We start from the raw sequence: 18,051 nt of genomic DNA on the forward strand, positions 1-18,051 counted from the left end.
CCCCAAAGTGTGGGAGCAGCTGACCTATTCTGGCCAGATTACATTGGAAAGAGAAAGACTTTGCATTTTAGTGCCCAGTTAAATGCTTCTGCAAATGAGCAGCTTCTAATAAGAATTCAAATAGAACACGGCGTAGAGCTGGTCAAAACTTTTACAATGACAAACAGTTTTTCTAGCAAAACAGGGACATGTTACAACATTTTTGCAACGCTCCATAGACTAGAAAAGGCAGCTTTTAAGTAGCTCCAGGCATTGTATGGCCCTTCCCTACCTTTTCCTTACTCCTCTCCTGAAAGACCTCGCTATTTTAACTCTGTTACAGGGAGGAGCGATCAGCTGGGGTCAGCTGCATCAGATGGTGTCATGGGGTTGTTTTGCACACCGCGCTTGACTCAGGGCTGCAGGTGTCTTTAGGCAGCATGGCCAGAAGCGCAGGGAGAGTGCCAAGGAGCTTGTTTAGTGCGGGAAAACACAAGAGGGACAGTTCTCACAAATCTGTCAACAGTGAACTTGACCCGTCTCTGGTGCTCCAAAAATAGGCTGGACATAGAACTTCAAAAGAAATGAAAGATGGTAGAAACAACAACTGGCATGTTGTACCTGTGGTACAAATATTACCGCACTCTATCCATTCCTAACATGATTAGCCAGCCTTCATTCATTTTTTTCTATTTTTCCTGCAGTTTTCTCTCAGGCTTCCTTTCTAGAAGGGGGGGTGTTGCCTCAAAAAGTCTGTTGAAATTGTGCTTCCTTCTGCATCTCTCTCTTAAAACTCACCTTTCCTTGGACTTTCACAAAGCACCCAGCAGTAGCCAGGCAGATTGCTGAGTGGTCCCATTGACAGGCTATATTGCTAATACCTGCCCCCCCCAAAACCCAAGTACTCCCTAGCAGGACCCTGTTCCTCCACATTTTTTTGTTGCATGTCCAGTAAGCGCACTGTTTTTGGAGGACAGGCTGACCCAAGGCTTGCTGAAGCTGATGGGAAGCTTCCCATCCACTTACGCACGCTTCAGAAATAGTCCTTATAATGTCTGACTCTTGCTTGGCCCTCCAGTCACATGTGCTGAGACTAGCTAAAAGAAGCTAAAAAGCCTGAAAAAAAAACCAACCCTCAGAATTGAGGCAAATGCAAAGCTGGTTTCCTACACTGCCCTTTTCCTCTCCTCAAGAACCATGTGTTGCATCACCTGGGGTAACATATTTCCAGGCCAGTGTCCCACTGTCTGCATCTTTTTTTCCTCAGGGGTTTTGCTGCAGAGAAATGCAATTTACTCATTTAGTACACAGCCCAACAGGAAGTTCATGCATCAGCTATCAAAAAAAGGAAGGTGCTCATGTGCTGATGAGGCGATGCTAGTATCAATTTTATGTTTCAGCAAGTGCAGAGGACACTGTAACTTGAGATTTTTTCTTCCCTTTGAAGTACTAAAATGACAGATGATCAGCCTCCCTTTAGGCTTCTAAGTAATTGTACATTATAACAGTACCTTGAATGGCAAGCAGTTACCTTACAGTTTGTTAAGTTTTCACCTTGAATGAGACTTCTTCAGAACAGTTTGAAGACTAGAGAGAACAATTTTGCAAGGTGTTACATGTGTTTATATAGTTTCTATATATGCTAAATGAGATAAATTCATTCAAAGCTTAGTGCTCTGTCAAGTTAAAGTGGATATTTTCATGCCTCGAATATAGTTTGATTCCTGTTCTTAATGGCATGGAATTATAATCTCATCTCTGAGTTCACATGTTTTCTTCTCTCCCCATGCAGAAATTACATCCTTGAAAGGAGCCATTTTTTCTTATTCCAGGATGTTACCAGTAGATAACAGGCTTCTAAACTTACAGATCTACAAACTTCTTCAGTGTGTTCACCAGAAAGACAAGAAGCAAATAGAAAAGCTGGTCCGGAATGGATTCCGAAATCTCATTAATTTCACAGATCCTGTGGAAGGATGTAGTGCCCTTCATTTGGCCTGCATTAAAAATGACATTGACATGTGCAACTTCTTGCTGGAACAAGGAGCTCATCCAGATGTCCAGGACAAAATGGGACGTACTGCAGCAATGAAGGCAGCTGAGCTAGGCCATGAGTTCATTTTGGATGTATTAGCAAAAGCAAAAGCAGACATGACTGCTGTGGATAATAAAGGGAAAGGTAAGTAAAAGGGAACATATTCAGACCAGAAATCCCATCGAATGACCCCCATACTATGTATATTGTGTTCAATCTGTAGAGAGGAACCGTGGTTGAAGGTAATCCTTACAGCACAACAGAAGCTATTGGCCATAAGAGCTCTGATAAAAATGAAAATAATTCTCCCTGAACAGTCTAGGCCTTTAAATCATAGGTCCCTTCAGTACATAGCTGCAAGATAACTTGCGATTGAGAATCGTGTTCCTCCCATGACCTGTCACATACTGAATTCTGGTTTACCCCCCAAGTTCAAAGGCCCTAAACTAGAAGTCTTTTTTGCGTGTATACACCCGAAGAGAAGTTAGGGGGTCTGTGTTGAAGGAGTTTGTCTGTTCAGCTGTGGAGCTTACAGCCTAAGTAACCTTTCTACTAATTCAGTATTGCACCATAATCCCTGCTGTTTCTCTTTGCAGGTGTTCTGTTTTACTGCATTTTGCCTACAAGGCGGCACTACCACTGCACCCAAATTGCCTTGGATTATGGTGCAGATGTTAACAACTGTACTACTGATGGGAAGCCTGTATTTCTACAAGCCTGTGAGCAAGCTCGTGATATTAAAGAAATATGTCTGAATTTCTTGGAAAGAGGAGCAAATCCCAATGCAAGCAACCCGGTATGAAAATTTCTGTAACTAAGAACATACATACAGGAGTACAGAATAGTTACCAGATGACTAGAGTATATGACCTGAAGTCATCACATTAAAATAATAAAGCAGTGACAAGTGCTTAACTGTGTGGCCATGCCTATTCCCTACTTCTCTATCACCCTTTTCTGCAGGAGCAGAGATTTAAGTCTTCTGCTTGAACCACGTATCCTGATTTAGATTTTTGTGGATTAGAGTGCAAGTATTTTACAAAAACAAAATGTAACTGGGCCAGCTCTTAGGAGTTGCAGTTCACTGGACTTCAGTGGAGCAATGCCAATTTGTACTTTGCCTGGATGTGCCCTCAGGTTTTCAGGTTTGAAATAATGAAACATGAGTTCAGTGTGAAAAATCTGATGGGCAATCAAGGCAGGGATGAGACATAAAAAAACTCTTCTCTCTCTGTTGTACATCTCAGTAATCGATTTGTTTACTTCTTTAATTTAATAAAGACCTGAAGTTCTGAAGCTCTGTGCTGTTGATCAAGTCAAGGGGCTCAAGCTTTCCCTTAAAGCTACCTATAGCTTTTGCTTTGGTCCTAGATTTGCAATATCCTTCCTAGCTTGTAGCTATAGCAAAACCAGTGTTTGTACATACTTATCCCATCCTCTCATGCATGTGTTGGCTTCATGTACTCAGTGTGCCTGCAGTATGTGAAACCTGCATTTCTTTGTAACGATGGGCTCATACCTGGTCCCATAATGGGAAGGGTTTGCTAGGCCCAGAGAAAGACAGATATCAGGGAAGAAAGTATGGTTCAGTGAAACAATATCCATGGCTCACTACTCTCTTTGCCCCTCTGTAAAGTGGCAAGTCAGATACTCTAAGTGTTGCTGTGGGCCAACATGTTAATAGCAGGTGATCTCCGATCTAGGATGTGCTCTGTTCTTGGGAAGGTCACCAGATTGTAAAGAAAAGAGGTACTGCTAATCACAAAGATACACCGTTATCTAGAGAAAGAGACAGCACTGATGTATTAGAATGTGAACTTTTCCTCTCAGAACAGTAGTGAAATTCCCCAGCTGCTCTGCCTTCCCTGTAGCACTCCTCCAGCCACAGCTCCTTACACTCTTTCATGATCGAGGTGGTATTTCATGTTAGGTTTCATAAACGTGAGTGAGAACATGTGCAGAGAATAAAGAATTCCTTAACTAAGGAACTGATTTTCATGCAGACTATCAAAGTGACTCAAGTTACTAATGTACTCAAGCCGCTGGGATTTTACCTCGCGTATTTTAGCAGCATTATGACTAGATTCTTAAAGTTTACCTACAAGTATCTTTGAAACCATTAGACTTGTCTCCTTTTTTTCATAATACCTAAAAGGAGACCTCAGTTTTATGCCACTTTGCAACAATCAGATCATATTGTTCCAAGCTGAATTAGCATACGAAACACATTCTGATTTGTTTTCTTTTTACCTTACAGGCTACGGGTCGCACACCCTTAATGGAAGCCGCAAGAGAAGGTGTTCTCGAGCTGGTGCGTGGTCTGCTTGAGAGAGGAGGCGACGTTAACCAATTTGACCTCGAAAGACACAGTGCTGCACATTTTGCAGCCAAAGGAGGCTTTTTTGAGGTATCGTCATTTGTGGTGTTAAAGCATTGCTGCAAAGCCAAACCTGGGGTGGTTTTTTTGTTTGGTTTTTTTTGAGGTTGGGTGGTTTTGGCTTTTTTTCTTTTTCTTTTTTTGATTCCAGTATCTCAGCTGATTAAAGCATAATAATCAGCAACCAAAAGCAGCTTCTGTTTAAGTATCAAAGGGAATCCAGCAGTGATAGAATCTCTCTCATAATTGCAGAGCCTTTTTTGCCAGGGTACCTCTGAGTGTGTGTGCTAGTGTGGCTGTCTGGTGTGAACAGCTCTGTTGGAGAGCTTGTTTTTCCCAATGTGTAGCATGTCACAGCTATGTGACTAGGGTGAAACATTACCAGCATAAGAAGGGTAGATGCAAACAGCTGCAGGTAGGCACTTTCTTCCTTATCCCTCATATCATCTTCAAAGTATATAAAATTACACAGTTTTGATTGTGCGTGCAACGTCAGCGTTACTTTAAAGACAGTGACCTGCAGGAGGCTGGCAGGAGTGTAGGTTGTCCTTGATTTCTACAACTGAACAAGTTTTTTATTTCCTCAGTTAGTAAACATAGTACTGTAGAAAACTTGAATGTTATGTGTGCATTGATCAGCTGGGCATGGGAGAGAAGTTCACTGTATAAACTGGGAATATATGATACTGCATTTATTTGTAAATCGTTCTCACACTTCCCCATCTTAAGAAACAGAGAAGAGTTTTGGTAGTACTGTCTTTGTTTTTCTAGATTTTGAGGATTATTTCTGCTTACAATGGAGACTTGGGCCTGATTGCTATGAATGGTAACACGCCACTTCATTACGCTGCGGAAGGAGGATTTACAAATTGCTGCAAGTTTATAGGACAAAGAGGTAAATTAAAAATAAGTTACTTTGCAACTATCATGTATATTCTTTTTCTGCAAAAAGGAAAGATTTCACTTGGGCATTTATGAAAGATTTGACTCTCTGAGGTATCGTGGGGTGTATGTAATTCTCATTACAAAGTGCCTAACATAAGCTATTATGACTTATTTCTGCTCCCACGCCTGAGATAAAACATTCCTTAAAGAAAGCAGCAGAAACATCACAGGTTTATGTAATTTGGAACTAGACTGTATGAAGTGGTTCTGGTTTTAGCTGTTTTTAGAAGTATCATATTTAATCTTTCAATAGAAAATTAACTTTTTGTTTGCTGATCATTTGAAAAAATTATCTCAGTGTAGTCATGGAGAAAACTTGGCTCCCCTGGGCATTGAAACATACTCCAAAGCAGCTGTGATCATTTTCTAACTTAATCAGATGATCACAGCACTTCAACTTTTTATTCAAAAGGACCATGCAAAATCCTACATTCTCGTCTTGTGATTCAAACTTTTAACTAGCGGTCCATCGGCTAATTGCAAGGTTGGAGCATAGAACAGTGACTAATGTTTTAATCTTAGTTTGTTTCTTCTTAACCTTGCTCACCACTTTAAGTAAAAAAGTGAAATTTTCACTGAACTTCTGCCTTTCTATACATATTCATGAGTGGACAGAGGAGTAGAGCATGGGTTTCCCAATGAATCTCCCTTTGGGAAACAAATACAGACACGTGGCTGACCTTCCCGTCTGAGATCAATGATGTGGTTCCATCTACTATTGCTATTTGTATTTAAGACAGTATAAAATTGTAGACCTGTGGCAATTAGTTGTACATGTATTACAAGTCTCTTATATTACATAATTCAGAATTCCACTGCATTATCAGTGAAATTGTGTCTATATTTTTAGGCTGTGATCCTACAAGGAAAAACTTGTTAACAAAGACTGCAAGAGCTGTTGCCAAGGAAGGTGGTTTTAAAGCAGCAGCAGCAGCATTGCGTAAAATTGAGAATACGTTTATAGAACAGTCCAAGGCTGGGGCTAAGGAGGACAACCCCCTCTGGGCACTGAGGCTGTACGACTGGTCCTTAGAGCACCAGGCTGCGCTCTGCAAAGCATTCGAGGACGTCGACCAAGGAGATGGGACAGTAGCTAAAGAGGATTTTGTATCAGTTATTCAGAAGCAGTGTGCCTTTGTGGACATTGAACAAATACAAACTATTGCTGAAATGCATGAAGGGTCTTTCCCTGAGGGAATCAACATAGAAGAATTTTTTAAAGGCTCTAAATACTTGCAGAAAAGCTGTCTTATAACATCCTTTGGGCCCAAAGGGAAGAAGGGGAAGAAGAAAGGGAAGCAAAGAGGCAGAAGAGGCATTGCCATCCCTGTGCCCATTTGTGTTATTCCAAAGAGCGCCTGTCCGCGTAGGGAAGATGGCTTCCCTGTGTACATGATTGAGGCTGTTCAGAGCATTGCTGATGGCTGTCGTTTTAACCGAGACCACTCATCTGCCCATCCCGTGCACGATGACCGTGCCTGGTATATAGATGAGCCAAGGAAAATGTACATGAATATTAACTACCTTGTCAGAGCAGGAGATATTTTGTCTCTACAGAAAGCGTTTGAGGAGGGTGTGCCAGTAGACATAAAAGATAAATATTACAAAACACCTTTGATGGCTGCATGTGCAAGTGGGAATATAGATGTTGTGCAGTATCTTCTGGAAAAGGGGTAAGAGATCATTTCTGAGATTTTTTTTTTTTTAATTGCTATTTTGGAAGGGCTTTCAAAAGCATAAATTTCCAGTAAACATTTGGATGCAACAGACTATGGTCTGTTTTCTATTTACATAACTTTTAATATTAAAGTTAGTTCCATAAGATCCTCAGTTACAGAGGGTTAGTTTATTATTTTTCACATCTTAGTAACAGGGAAGTAGAAACACCCAAGAGGCAAGTTCCCAAGGTCTGAAATTTTTGGTGTCTGGGCTGTTGACGTTTTGGTCAGCTGCAGAGCGCTTACAAATCCTACTGGGGAATCCCCTCAGGAGGTTTTGGCCCCTTCTGAGCCCATGCATGGCACACAGATCTGGGCATGGACATGGACTGTGCTTTCTTCAAAGATAAGGGGGAAACCATATTTCTTTCTTTTTAACACCACTAATGGACTCCGGTGGCTCTTGTTCCCCAAGCCTTGCTTTTGCATGACCCCAGCCCAAAAGCTCCCAAGGCAGCCAGTTGCAAAAGGGCTGATCACGCTTTTCCCCTCAGCTTCATCCAAAGGCAGCATATTGCAAATATCTCCCCAAAACCAGCCCTTGCATCCCCCAGAACACGCCAGTTTTAACCTGGGAGCAGAAACAGATCTAGTCCAGTGGCTGAAAAAGTTTTAAATCCTCAGATTTTCCAAGACAGACCTTCTCTAACTTGTTTGTAAATTGGACAGGTGGCAATTTTGCCATGTGTTTTAGAGCACCCGTTCTTGGCCCGGAAGCATTCTTTTTTCAATTCGTTAATCTGCTTTTTGACATTCTCAGTGAAGCTGGAACACAAACTAGCAGCATTTTATAGGACTGAGCCGTTTGAATGCCTGTTTTCCTCTGCACCTGTGAGAACCTCTGTGTAGAGGGCACTGTGTTGGCTTAGAGGGAGATATGGTCGCCACCCAGGCACACTCTTACAATTAATATTCCATGACAAGCTATATATCAGATACTAAAATGGTTTCAGAGTAGCAGTAGCAATATGAAAATATTTATTTACATTGAATATGCCATTGCAGTGGGCAATTAACACTGATTGTACTTGGAGCTGTGGATGTTACACACAAGCTAGCTTCATCTGCCAGCACTCCTCTTACTCTTTTGTAGGGCTGATGTAAACGCAACAGACAATTTCCTGTGGACTCCTCTCCATCATGCTTGCTATAACGGACACCTAGATATTGCTGAACTGATAGTGAAGGCCGGAGCAGCAGTGGATGCACCTGCAATAGGCAATGCAACCCCACTAATGAGAGCCATTGAGGTCTGCAGACTGGATATCGTCTATTTTTTAATCAACGCGGGTGCTGACATCCAGATGACAAACAGCAATGGTACCTATCAATCTCTCCCCAAAATGCCTGTCTCTTGTGTGTATATATGTTTTATTAAAAAAACCCTAAGTTCTTGGAACACTTTGAGAAGTGTTCTGAATTTACGATTGCTATCAGGATTGGGATGAAGGTAAGAGTTAGGTTCAGTTAGTTTTCTACAGTATGGAGTTACTAGTCTATGTAGTCAGCCTTCCTGGGTTTTATGCATCTAGAAAATAAAGTAACATGATTAATTACATGATTAAGGAGGCTCTTGCTCCTCACAGGATATATACAGAGTTATAAGTGGCTTTAGTGAAAAAAATTTTAGCTAGTTATTAATATTATTTCATGGAAAATTAGATTTTAGTTGTGGCCAGTGTGTATCCTGCCACCCACTTAAATAACTTATTTTTAAACACAGGCAGCACTGGTTAAAAAATTTCTTGCTGCTTAGCCTGGAAATATTACTCCTTGGGGAAAAAAATACTTCACAGAAAACCAAATCTGATCTACTACTGAAGCGTTACCTCCTCGCAGCAGATCCCTCATTCAGTATCATAGAATGCTTTGGGTTGGAAGGGACCTTTAGAGGTCATCTAGCCCAACTCCCCTGCAGTGAGCAGGAACATCTTCAACTAGGCCAGGTTGCTCAGAGCCCCGTCTGACCTGGCCTTGAATGTTTCCAGGGATGGGGCCTCCGCTACCTCTCTGGTCAACCTTTTCCAGTGTTTCACCACCCTTGTAAAAAATTTCTCCCTTACAACCAGTCTGAATCTACCCTCTCTTAGTTTAAAGCCATTACGCCTTGTCCTGTCACAACAGGCCTTTCTAAAAAGATTTACCCCATCTTTCCTATAGGTGCCCTTTGAGTACTGAAAGGCCACAGTAAGGTCTCCCCACAGCCTTCTCTTCCCCAGGCTGAACAGCCCCAACTCTCTCAGCCTTTCCTTGCAGGAGAGGTGCTCCAGCCCTTGGATCATTTCCTCTATTATTTCTTCTATTTTGGGAGTAATTTAAACAGGTAACATTTATCACATTTTAAGCCCTTGCTCTAACGTAGGAAGCCATGTTGCTACATAATGAGACTTCCCTTCCCAAAACGCCTTACAGATGAAACCCTGCTTGTAGAACGGATATGTATTCTCCATTTATTTTACCATTTGATGTTCCAATTCACACGACAGTTTAGTCTTGCAACTACTTTACAGCCGCAGGGTCTGATCTCATAAGATCCAGGAGAGTTTTTCCTTTCTTAGGCACCAACACTATTTAAGCCACAGGGTGTTCCCCTGACACCTTGCCACCCACAGAACAAGCACTGGAAGAGGTAGGTAGCTACAATAACTTGGTCTACATTGTTAACCTTGTACTATGCCAGCCATCTTCTAATGCTAAATGCTCTCGGCTCTCAAAGATCATAATTACAACCTACAGGACCAGTATATTAAGCTGCAAATGTCAGGACATGAAAAGCAAAGCAACCACTCCAAGTATTCCTGCAGTGTTTGCTTTCAAAGCTCATTTCTGCAAGCCCTTATTTCTTCAAGCGGTGCTGATGACTGCCAGTCCGCATGCCAATGTCAGGCACGCTGCTGGCACACTGAATGGTTAATAAAATAGAGGCCTAATTAAATTCAATTTACTGTAGTGTCATTAACCAGTTGCAATAACAAGTGCCAAGATTCATTTTCATGGTTTATTCATTTTCACAGCTAATATTTATTTTTTTTTTTAAATACAGGAAAGAATGCTCTTGATATTGCTAAAGTATTTGCAGATTCTAGAATAAGTGATCTGCTCCAAAATACACTGGAAAATTTGCCAAAAGTACCAGACAAAAAAGCAGCCGAGAAAGAAAAAGTTGTGAAGCCAAAGTCACCTTCTACACTGAAGGCTGTAGAGGTACAATCTGTGAAAAAAGAGGTATGAGAGATGGTAACAAAGGATTGACTTACTAATAGTAAAGTGCTTCTTTCATTTATTTGCCATCCATCTGTCTCAAACTATAAATCAGGCAGTTTTGTTAAAGGAAGTATTTTCAGAAGCCAGTACTTGTTCTTATTCATTGGCCAGTACTAGTACTTACTCATTGGTTGAAATTTTGACTTGTTAATTATATGAACTTCATGTCTTCCCCAGTCCCACTTAAGAATTATATCCTATATCACTAACAGGACACAGAAAAATATTTCCTCTTCTTTTCCCCCTCCTCCTGAAGTTTGTGATCATCCAGCTATGTTGTGGTTTCTATAATTTCTTAAAGGGAGCACCTGTTTCTTAACAGAATAAGACCACAGCCCTTCAAATTAGTAGAAAGGTCTTTTTATTCTGCTAATCAAACTCATGGAGGCGATGTCAGGCTTGCTGACTTCTCATTTCCCAGCTTGTCTTGTATCCTTCCTCTTCTACTGGTGACCCAACTCCTGTTTCTCAAATCCCACACTGATGTTTGGTTGTTGTACTTCTGAATGCCTTTCCGGCACCCCCTGTGAGCCTTGAGTACCTTACCATTGCCCTGGTTCCCAGCCTGACATCAGCCTCCGTGACCGCATCCTGGGTATCTTATTGTGGATGAGAGCTTCCTGATTTACCAGGGGTACTTGTTAGTGAGACCCAGAGTGCTATTTAGGGAGAAAATGCAATTGTGTCTGCATTGGTGGAAGCGTACTTCAGCAGTCCTGCCCTGTACAGCACAGTAAATATGTTCCAGTAGCCAAATGTTTGTTTCCCCCTTTTCATAAATGTTTCGAATGTCAGGGATACTCTAGGACTTTCATAGGCAGGTGGACGACAACCTTAGGTGCTAATTATTCATCACCCGGCAGAGGATGGGATCACCATTGGTACCGGGTGCTGGTCTTGTGAGTCTTAAAGAGCAGTCAATGTTTTAGTGTCCAAGAAGGAGGGTCATCCTCCACCTTTTAAAAGGTTTCCCCTCACAATTGTTGGTTATAAAAAAATACCAGCTTTAAGAAAAACGTATTCTGAATGGATTAAGAAAGGTACACTCTCAGTAGTACATAGATAGCAACAGAAGTATCAGAAGATGCAGTATGCGTGCCTTCCTTCCAAATGCAGTGTATTTGTGTAACTGACTTCTTCTCTTTCAGCCTTCACAGGTATCTCTGCCAGTTACAGAGAAATCCATTCTTGAAAAGACAACGCATCCTCTGAAGGACAGCGTTATTCACCTGAACTCTTTGATAACCAGTAGTGCTACCAAGAAAGAAGATATTGCATTCAAACCCAGAAAAGTATGTACAGTAGCAAAACATGAGCACAGTTTCACATTAAAGGTAGACCTTCAAAAACCAGAACAATCTGATGAAATGACTTCACAGTTCAACTAGCTTGCGGATGATGTGACACAGGCTAGAGAGACTGCCACAGAACAACAGTAAAGTGTTCATATATGTGCATAGATGTATTATATACATACACATATATTTATATAAAACAAGTTATCATGGAAATTAAGCTCTTTTCAGGTTTTAAAATAGGATTAAAGTGGACCTGCAGTAAAATACAAATGCAGCTACATTCACGGTATGGATTTTTACATGCCTGCACTTTAAAGCACAGGAGTCCTTGTGTGTGGGACCAGCACCAACTTCTAACTTACCTTCTCAATTAGTTATCACAGGATTACTTATGTCAGTGACAGTTACTAAACTAAATGGATCACAGTGCACTAAATATTTACTTCCTAGAGTTAGAATACTGGAAATATGATTTTGGTATCAGGGACTTGTTAATACTCATTCACAAATAACCAAGAAACAGAAAAAGATTATCACGGAGAAGTAATTTAAGTTGGTTTTTTTTTTCTCCTTAAAAAGGAAAAGAATAACATTGCTGTCTGAGAATTTTTGTCTGCAGTTTGTTTACCATTTCCCTAACACTGATTTGTGCCAGTTTCTGCACTGGTCTCAGAGGAATAAGGCTACATTGCCGGTGACTGGACAGCTAATTACTGTTTTCCACTCTGAGGATCTTGGGCCCAAGTCAGTCACTAAACAATTAGCTGTGGATCTTCTTTCCCACATTATCCCTAATCTGAGCCCATGGCATGTTATAGATTGGAAGTGACACCAAGAGAATGCTCTGCTTATACACACACAAATTGTTGTGGTATCTTCTGCTGGGAGGCCACACTAGTTTTTGTCTAGGTCTCAGGATGGAAAGGAGTGCTAGAACACAGCTCTGTTTGGCTAACAGTATCTCCTTAATGCTTCAGTTCCAGAAGTCATGTCCAAACTAACTACAAATACCTTTATTTTGCAGATTTGGGCCCCTGAACCAGCAACAGAGGAGCTAGTAAGAAAGCAAGAATTGCTCCGTGAACGCTTTATTCTTGATGGCCACTCAGAAAGCTTCTCGACCCCCTTTAACAGAAAAGTTACAGAATAAGCACACCAGCTGGAAGAAGCTACTTCAGCACATATTCTGAGGGGACACAAATCTAAAAGGCTACTCCTCTGTAAGGAGGGAATCACGCAGTGCTCAGTAAATGTACCTCAGTTATGATTAAAACAAATTGTAGCAAGTTTTTCCTCTGTAGATTATGTTGCTTACACACAATCTTTTGTTAAGGTCTTAGTCTGGAAAAAGGTTTATCCTCGTGTGATTCTAAGTCTTGGAGCTGGCTCAGCGTACTTCATGGAATGGTCAGTGTTGTGACATACATGTCCTTTTTCTTTGCAAAGGTATGGCTATGTGAGGCTGTTTTTCACCCGAAGATAAAACTCCTTCCTGGAAGATATAAGTGTTACCCTCACTACTAAAAGAATATTAAATATGAAGATTGGTGTGTTAGGAGGAGGCTGGGTCCTAACATGGGTTCTGCTGATGGACTCGGCGCCTCTTGAATTCTGTTGAGCATGTCTGCAAAATAGTTGGCAGCACAAAAGTGAGCCCAATTGGAGCTCTAAAAAGGCAGTAACAGGTGATAAGTTTTGGATAAGCAGAGACTGGAACTACTGGGAATGTCTAGCTTTGAGAAGAAAGAAGTGGGAGGGAATGCCATAAAATGTACTTGAAGCAGCAAAAAGGGTGAAGTAGTGAACTGAAACCTCCTATCTGTTCTTTCATGGGTTACCAGCACATTCAGACTACAGAAAAAAAGAGAAAGCAGCACACATTAAATACTGTACAATGTGTAAATAAATAGCCTGCGGAACCCTCTAGCCCAATTATCCTTGGAAAATTAAAAAAAATATTTACATAGATTGTGAGGACAGTCTAGTTAGCTAACACATAGGGGATAAAAAAATCCCTTGTGTTTCAGGACCTCAGCTAATTGCTGTTGGCACATGATAGAGAAAGTTTTTTAGCAGAGCAGTTCACTCCCTGATTGTCCAGTGTGGTGATGTGTGTGTCCCTCAGGAGAGAAGATGACACTGGCCTATACAAACACTGTAAAGTAAATCAGCTTCTGGTCTGATAATACCCATTCTTAAAATTTATTTTAATGTTGAGACTTCAAGAGCTGCCTGGCTCAAGAGTACAGCTACTTTTGAAAATTTATTTTCAAATGTACTCTTACTTTTTTTAACTGCAAGTCTTGAACTCAGGAACCTGAGCTTCAGACTGGGTTCTTTCCTTCTGGTTCATCATTTCTTGCAATAAGAACCAAGTTTCGCGATTGTTGATGTGTGATATAGCATTTCCATGCCTGGAATTTCCTAAAGATGAAGAGAGCAGAGTGGAAGATTGTTGTGGAAAGCCTGCGCAGTTATGTTCTTAAAGACACCACCACTGCCTGCAGCAGTCCCTTTTCAACTCTGCACGTCCAAATGTAAACGTGACATTTAGTAGATAACCAAGACAAACACAAAACAAGTAGATATATGTAGCGAGATACTTGTTGTGGGTTTGCATGGCAAGTTTTTGGTAGCTGGGGGATGGCTTCTGTGAGAATCTGCTAGAAATTTCCCCCATATCTGATAGAGCCAATGCCAACCAGCTCTACAACGGACCCGCTGCTGGCCAAGGCCGAGCCCATCAGTGATGGTGGTAGCGCATCAGTGATAACATATTTAAGAAGGGGAAAAACCTGCTGTGGAACAGCACTTGAGAGAGAGGAGTGAGAATATGCAAGAGAAACAACCCTGCAGACACCAAGGTCAGTGAAGGAGGAGGGGGGAGGAGGTTCTCCAGGCGCCAGAGCAGAGATTCTCCCCTGCAGCCCATGCTGAAGACCACGGTGAGGCAGGCTGTCCCCCTGCAGCCCATGGAGGTCCAAGGTGGAGCAGATATCCACCTGCAGCCCACGGAGGACCCCACACCGGAGCAGGCGGATGCCTGCAGAAGGCTGTGACCCTGTGGGGAGCCTGCACTGGAGCAGGCTCCTGGTAGGACCTGCGGAGAGAGGAGCCCACGCTGGAGCAGGTTTGCGACCCTGCGGAGGACCCACGCTAGAGCAGCCTGTTCCTGAAGGACTGCACCCTGTGGGAAGGGACGCACGCTGGGGCAGTTCATGAAGAACTTGTGCCGGTGGGAAGGACTCATGCTGGGGCAGGGGAAAAATGTGAGGAGTCCTCCCCTGAGGAGGAAGGAGCCCAGAGACAACACGTGATGAACTGACTGCAACACCCATTCCCCATCACCCTGCGCCGCTCCAGGGGAGGAGGTAGAAAAGTCAGGAGTAAAGTGAACCTTGAGAAGAGAGGCGTGGGTGCGGAAGGTGTTTTTAAGATTTGGTTTTATTTCTTATTACCACTACTGAACATATTTATTTGAATGTGGTTGTGCGTGAGTAGTTTATGACAAGTTGCTTACATTGAGAAAATATCCTGATATGTTTAGCATCTTAATAGTTCAGTGTAAAGAAAAACTTGAGGCAGGTGAGATACCATTTCAAATTTCAGCTCTCTTGGAATTCTTAGGGTCAGCATATCATCTTTGCCTGTCAGCATGAAATTTCTGCTGGCTGCAGATGACTAAATAACAAAAAATAATAGTGTTAAAACTAGTCAGAGGACAGTACAGGCAAGGAGCAGGATGCCCATGTAGTTTTAAATAAAACTGTCTTTCTGGAAGAAGGAGAGGCATGAACAGTAGCCATCAAAATAAAACCATGTAGCACAGTCAGAAACCCCTAACTCATCCAGTAAGGTAAAACTGTGTTTCAGGCAGAGTTACATCACAGATATTAGCTGGGAGATTTCTCTGCTTTTAGAGCCAGTTGCTCAGCTCTCCTCTCTGGAAGTGTTCCTCACTTGGGTAACTACTGCTGCGTTAAGGTACGGGCTGTTTTCTGCTGGCTGTGTTCATCAGGGCAACTGTAAGCAAACAGAGGAGAACTTGAATGCAAAAAGGGACAAGCTAACCCAGCCAGCAAAAGAGGCTGCCTTCTACATCACTTCAGCTCATGTTGTAGAACTAGGCTTCTTGGCAAGTAGCCTCCAAAAAGGTTGTTCAGAAAATAGAGCGCTGAGAGGGGGCATTTTTCTGTTCCTATAGGAAATCCTCATAAGCATCATCCTCATCCCATTTCATCTCAGCCAGAAGGGGCTGTAGACTTGCAGTCTTTACATGTTGTCCCACAAAAAGAGAGGCTGAAGAGCTGCACATCAGCTGTACACAACACGATGGCTGAGTAGAAGGAAATATTTGTGCTCCTTTGGCCTGTTGGCTTCTCCGTAGCTCCCTGGACTTCTCTGTAGCAGGCTGCCTAAAGAGTTGATAGACTTCTCACAGGCTACCACCTCATCTCTCATCCAGCCCCCAGCCTGAGACTGGCTTTCTGCAGGAGCACAGTGCAAAATGACAGAAGCAGTGAGACAAAGCGTCACTGCACACAGCACAAGGTTAGCCACTCGGTCATGTGCAGTTGTGACAACAGCTCATTTTGAGCCAGAGAAGAAACAGTTACCAAGCATGCATGAAGGACATTACACAGAACAACTCGTCCCAGAGGCTTCTGTCCCCATCCCCAGTTGTTTTCCCAGGCTAGTTCTGTTAGTGCTTTTTGCTGCTATTACGGGGGTATGGTGTTGTTTAGGGCTTTCAAAGTCCTTCTCAGCATTAAGATCTTATCAACTGAGTGGCTTCAGTGCTGTCTGTTGAGGGTATCAAACAATAAACAGTGTCGCTATTGCACGTCTGAGCCTTCTCTAGAGTTCCTGTATTCATTTTAATAAGAGAAAGGCAGTGGTGTTTGGGTGTTTATTTACATATTGAAAAAATAACCACCTTGTGGCATTTTCAGAGAATTGAGTGTAATAAGCACCTAACACTGACTATGGTGTTTTGATATCTAACGTACAATCAAAAAATCCAGTGCTGAGAAAATAGTTTTACATGAATAGCCACCACAGTCAGGTCCCAGTGGCAGAGAGGCAGATACCAGAAGAGCTGAGGTGTTTGGCTGGAGTCAAGGGGAACCTTCCAGGACTGTCCTCCTCAAGGTGGCAATGGGTTTGTGTTTAGAGACTCCCCACTTGTACACTGGAAGCGGAGCAGGTGACACTGTTGCATGAAGTGGCAACACCAGTGTAGGAAATTTTTAGGGATGTGAAAGTAAATGTCAAAGGGAGTCAACAGATAAAGCTCCAGAGCTTAAAATGAAGATCAGCAGAAGGAAAGATGCGAGTAAAGAGCTGGAAGCAAACTGTAGGTGAGGGAAAGAGTCTGTGCTTGTGGACTGACTGGTCATGGAAAAGCTGAGTGATATTCATTAGACAGTGTTAAAGGCTACCGAGTGATAGTCAGAGAGACCTCAGTAATACAGAGCAAAGCACCACAGTCCCAAGCAAGAACTTTCTAGAAAGTTGAATCAGCTGCATGTCAGAAAGTGTATCCAGAACAAGAAAATCTGCAGGTGGGAGTTCAAACAGATTATGGCTGTGACTCAATCTCTTGAGACAGGTAGCACAAGTGAAAAATAAATCAAAGGTGGAAACCAGTGCAGAAAAATTAAGCAGACAGAAGGCAGCAATACTGAAAGGATAAGGAAAGAAAAAGGAACTCTGCACATCTATGCAACCTAAGACTAGATGAATTGTAGACTAGTCTTGGTTCACAGCCAGGCTGTCAACTAGCCTTAGTCATCCTTTGCTACTTGCCTTTGAAGTTCAAGACACTGAGATCTTCAAGTATTGTTTCAGACTAATGTGGGCACCTCCTGCTAGCTGCTGCTCACACAGAGAAGTGCTTCACATACCACTCCACTGCAGAACATAGGCAATTACATTTCTCATCCCCTGATTTGCAACATGTACTATTTTAAGTTCACTTGCAAAACACATGATATCAGCAAGGGCTGAGTATTGCTGTTGTAGATACCATCGGCACACATTTATGTGCTCAAAACTCAGCTCTGACTCCAGAATGTCTTTCAAAGGCTCCTCCTTATGCAGGAAGCCACAGTGCTGAATAACAGACTTGAAATTCGTCAAATACTACAGGACATGACAGTAACTGTTCATCAAGAGATATTTGATGGAAAAGACCTCAGTGAATGATCAGCTGCTTCAGGCCTGTATTGAACTGATTTTTGTTCTTCCATCCACGCACCCCACCTCAGCAACCCACACATTCCTACCCAAAACCCAAACATGCGCGATGTGTCCTTTTGTGCAGTTCCTCTGCCCCCGAGACTTCTCTAAGCCACCCTATAGTTTCCCTAGCTTTCTTCTACTACCACTGTTAATCTTGGAGGACGACATGGTCAGAGTTATCTTCTGCTAAGC

General features: G+C 42.3%; 1 protein-coding gene across 2 annotated transcripts in view; it reads left to right on the forward strand.

The window, feature by feature from the left end:
* The window catches only part of ANKEF1 (ankyrin repeat and EF-hand domain containing 1), a 33,409-nt gene extending 16,963 nt beyond the window's left edge, over positions 1-16,446 (forward strand). For both annotated transcript variants that reach the window (XM_075413483.1, XM_075413484.1), the window contains exons 2-10: positions 1,772-2,158; positions 2,611-2,810; positions 4,272-4,421; positions 5,163-5,286; positions 6,187-7,009; positions 8,148-8,374; positions 10,098-10,279; positions 11,467-11,610; positions 12,641-16,446. In XM_075413483.1, coding sequence (XP_075269598.1) covers positions 1,813-2,158; positions 2,611-2,810; positions 4,272-4,421; positions 5,163-5,286; positions 6,187-7,009; positions 8,148-8,374; positions 10,098-10,279; positions 11,467-11,610; positions 12,641-12,766 — 2,322 coding nt within the window. In that variant the 5' untranslated portion in view covers positions 1,772-1,812 and the 3' untranslated portion in view covers positions 12,767-16,446. The remainder of the gene's footprint in view (positions 1-1,771; positions 2,159-2,610; positions 2,811-4,271; positions 4,422-5,162; positions 5,287-6,186; positions 7,010-8,147; positions 8,375-10,097; positions 10,280-11,466; positions 11,611-12,640) is intronic.
* The last annotated feature ends 1,605 nt before the right edge of the window (positions 16,447-18,051 follow it).

The sequence above is a fragment of the Opisthocomus hoazin genome, chromosome 2 (genome assembly GCF_030867145.1).
Source record: "Opisthocomus hoazin isolate bOpiHoa1 chromosome 2, bOpiHoa1.hap1, whole genome shotgun sequence".
NCBI lineage: Eukaryota > Metazoa > Chordata > Aves > Opisthocomiformes > Opisthocomidae > Opisthocomus > Opisthocomus hoazin.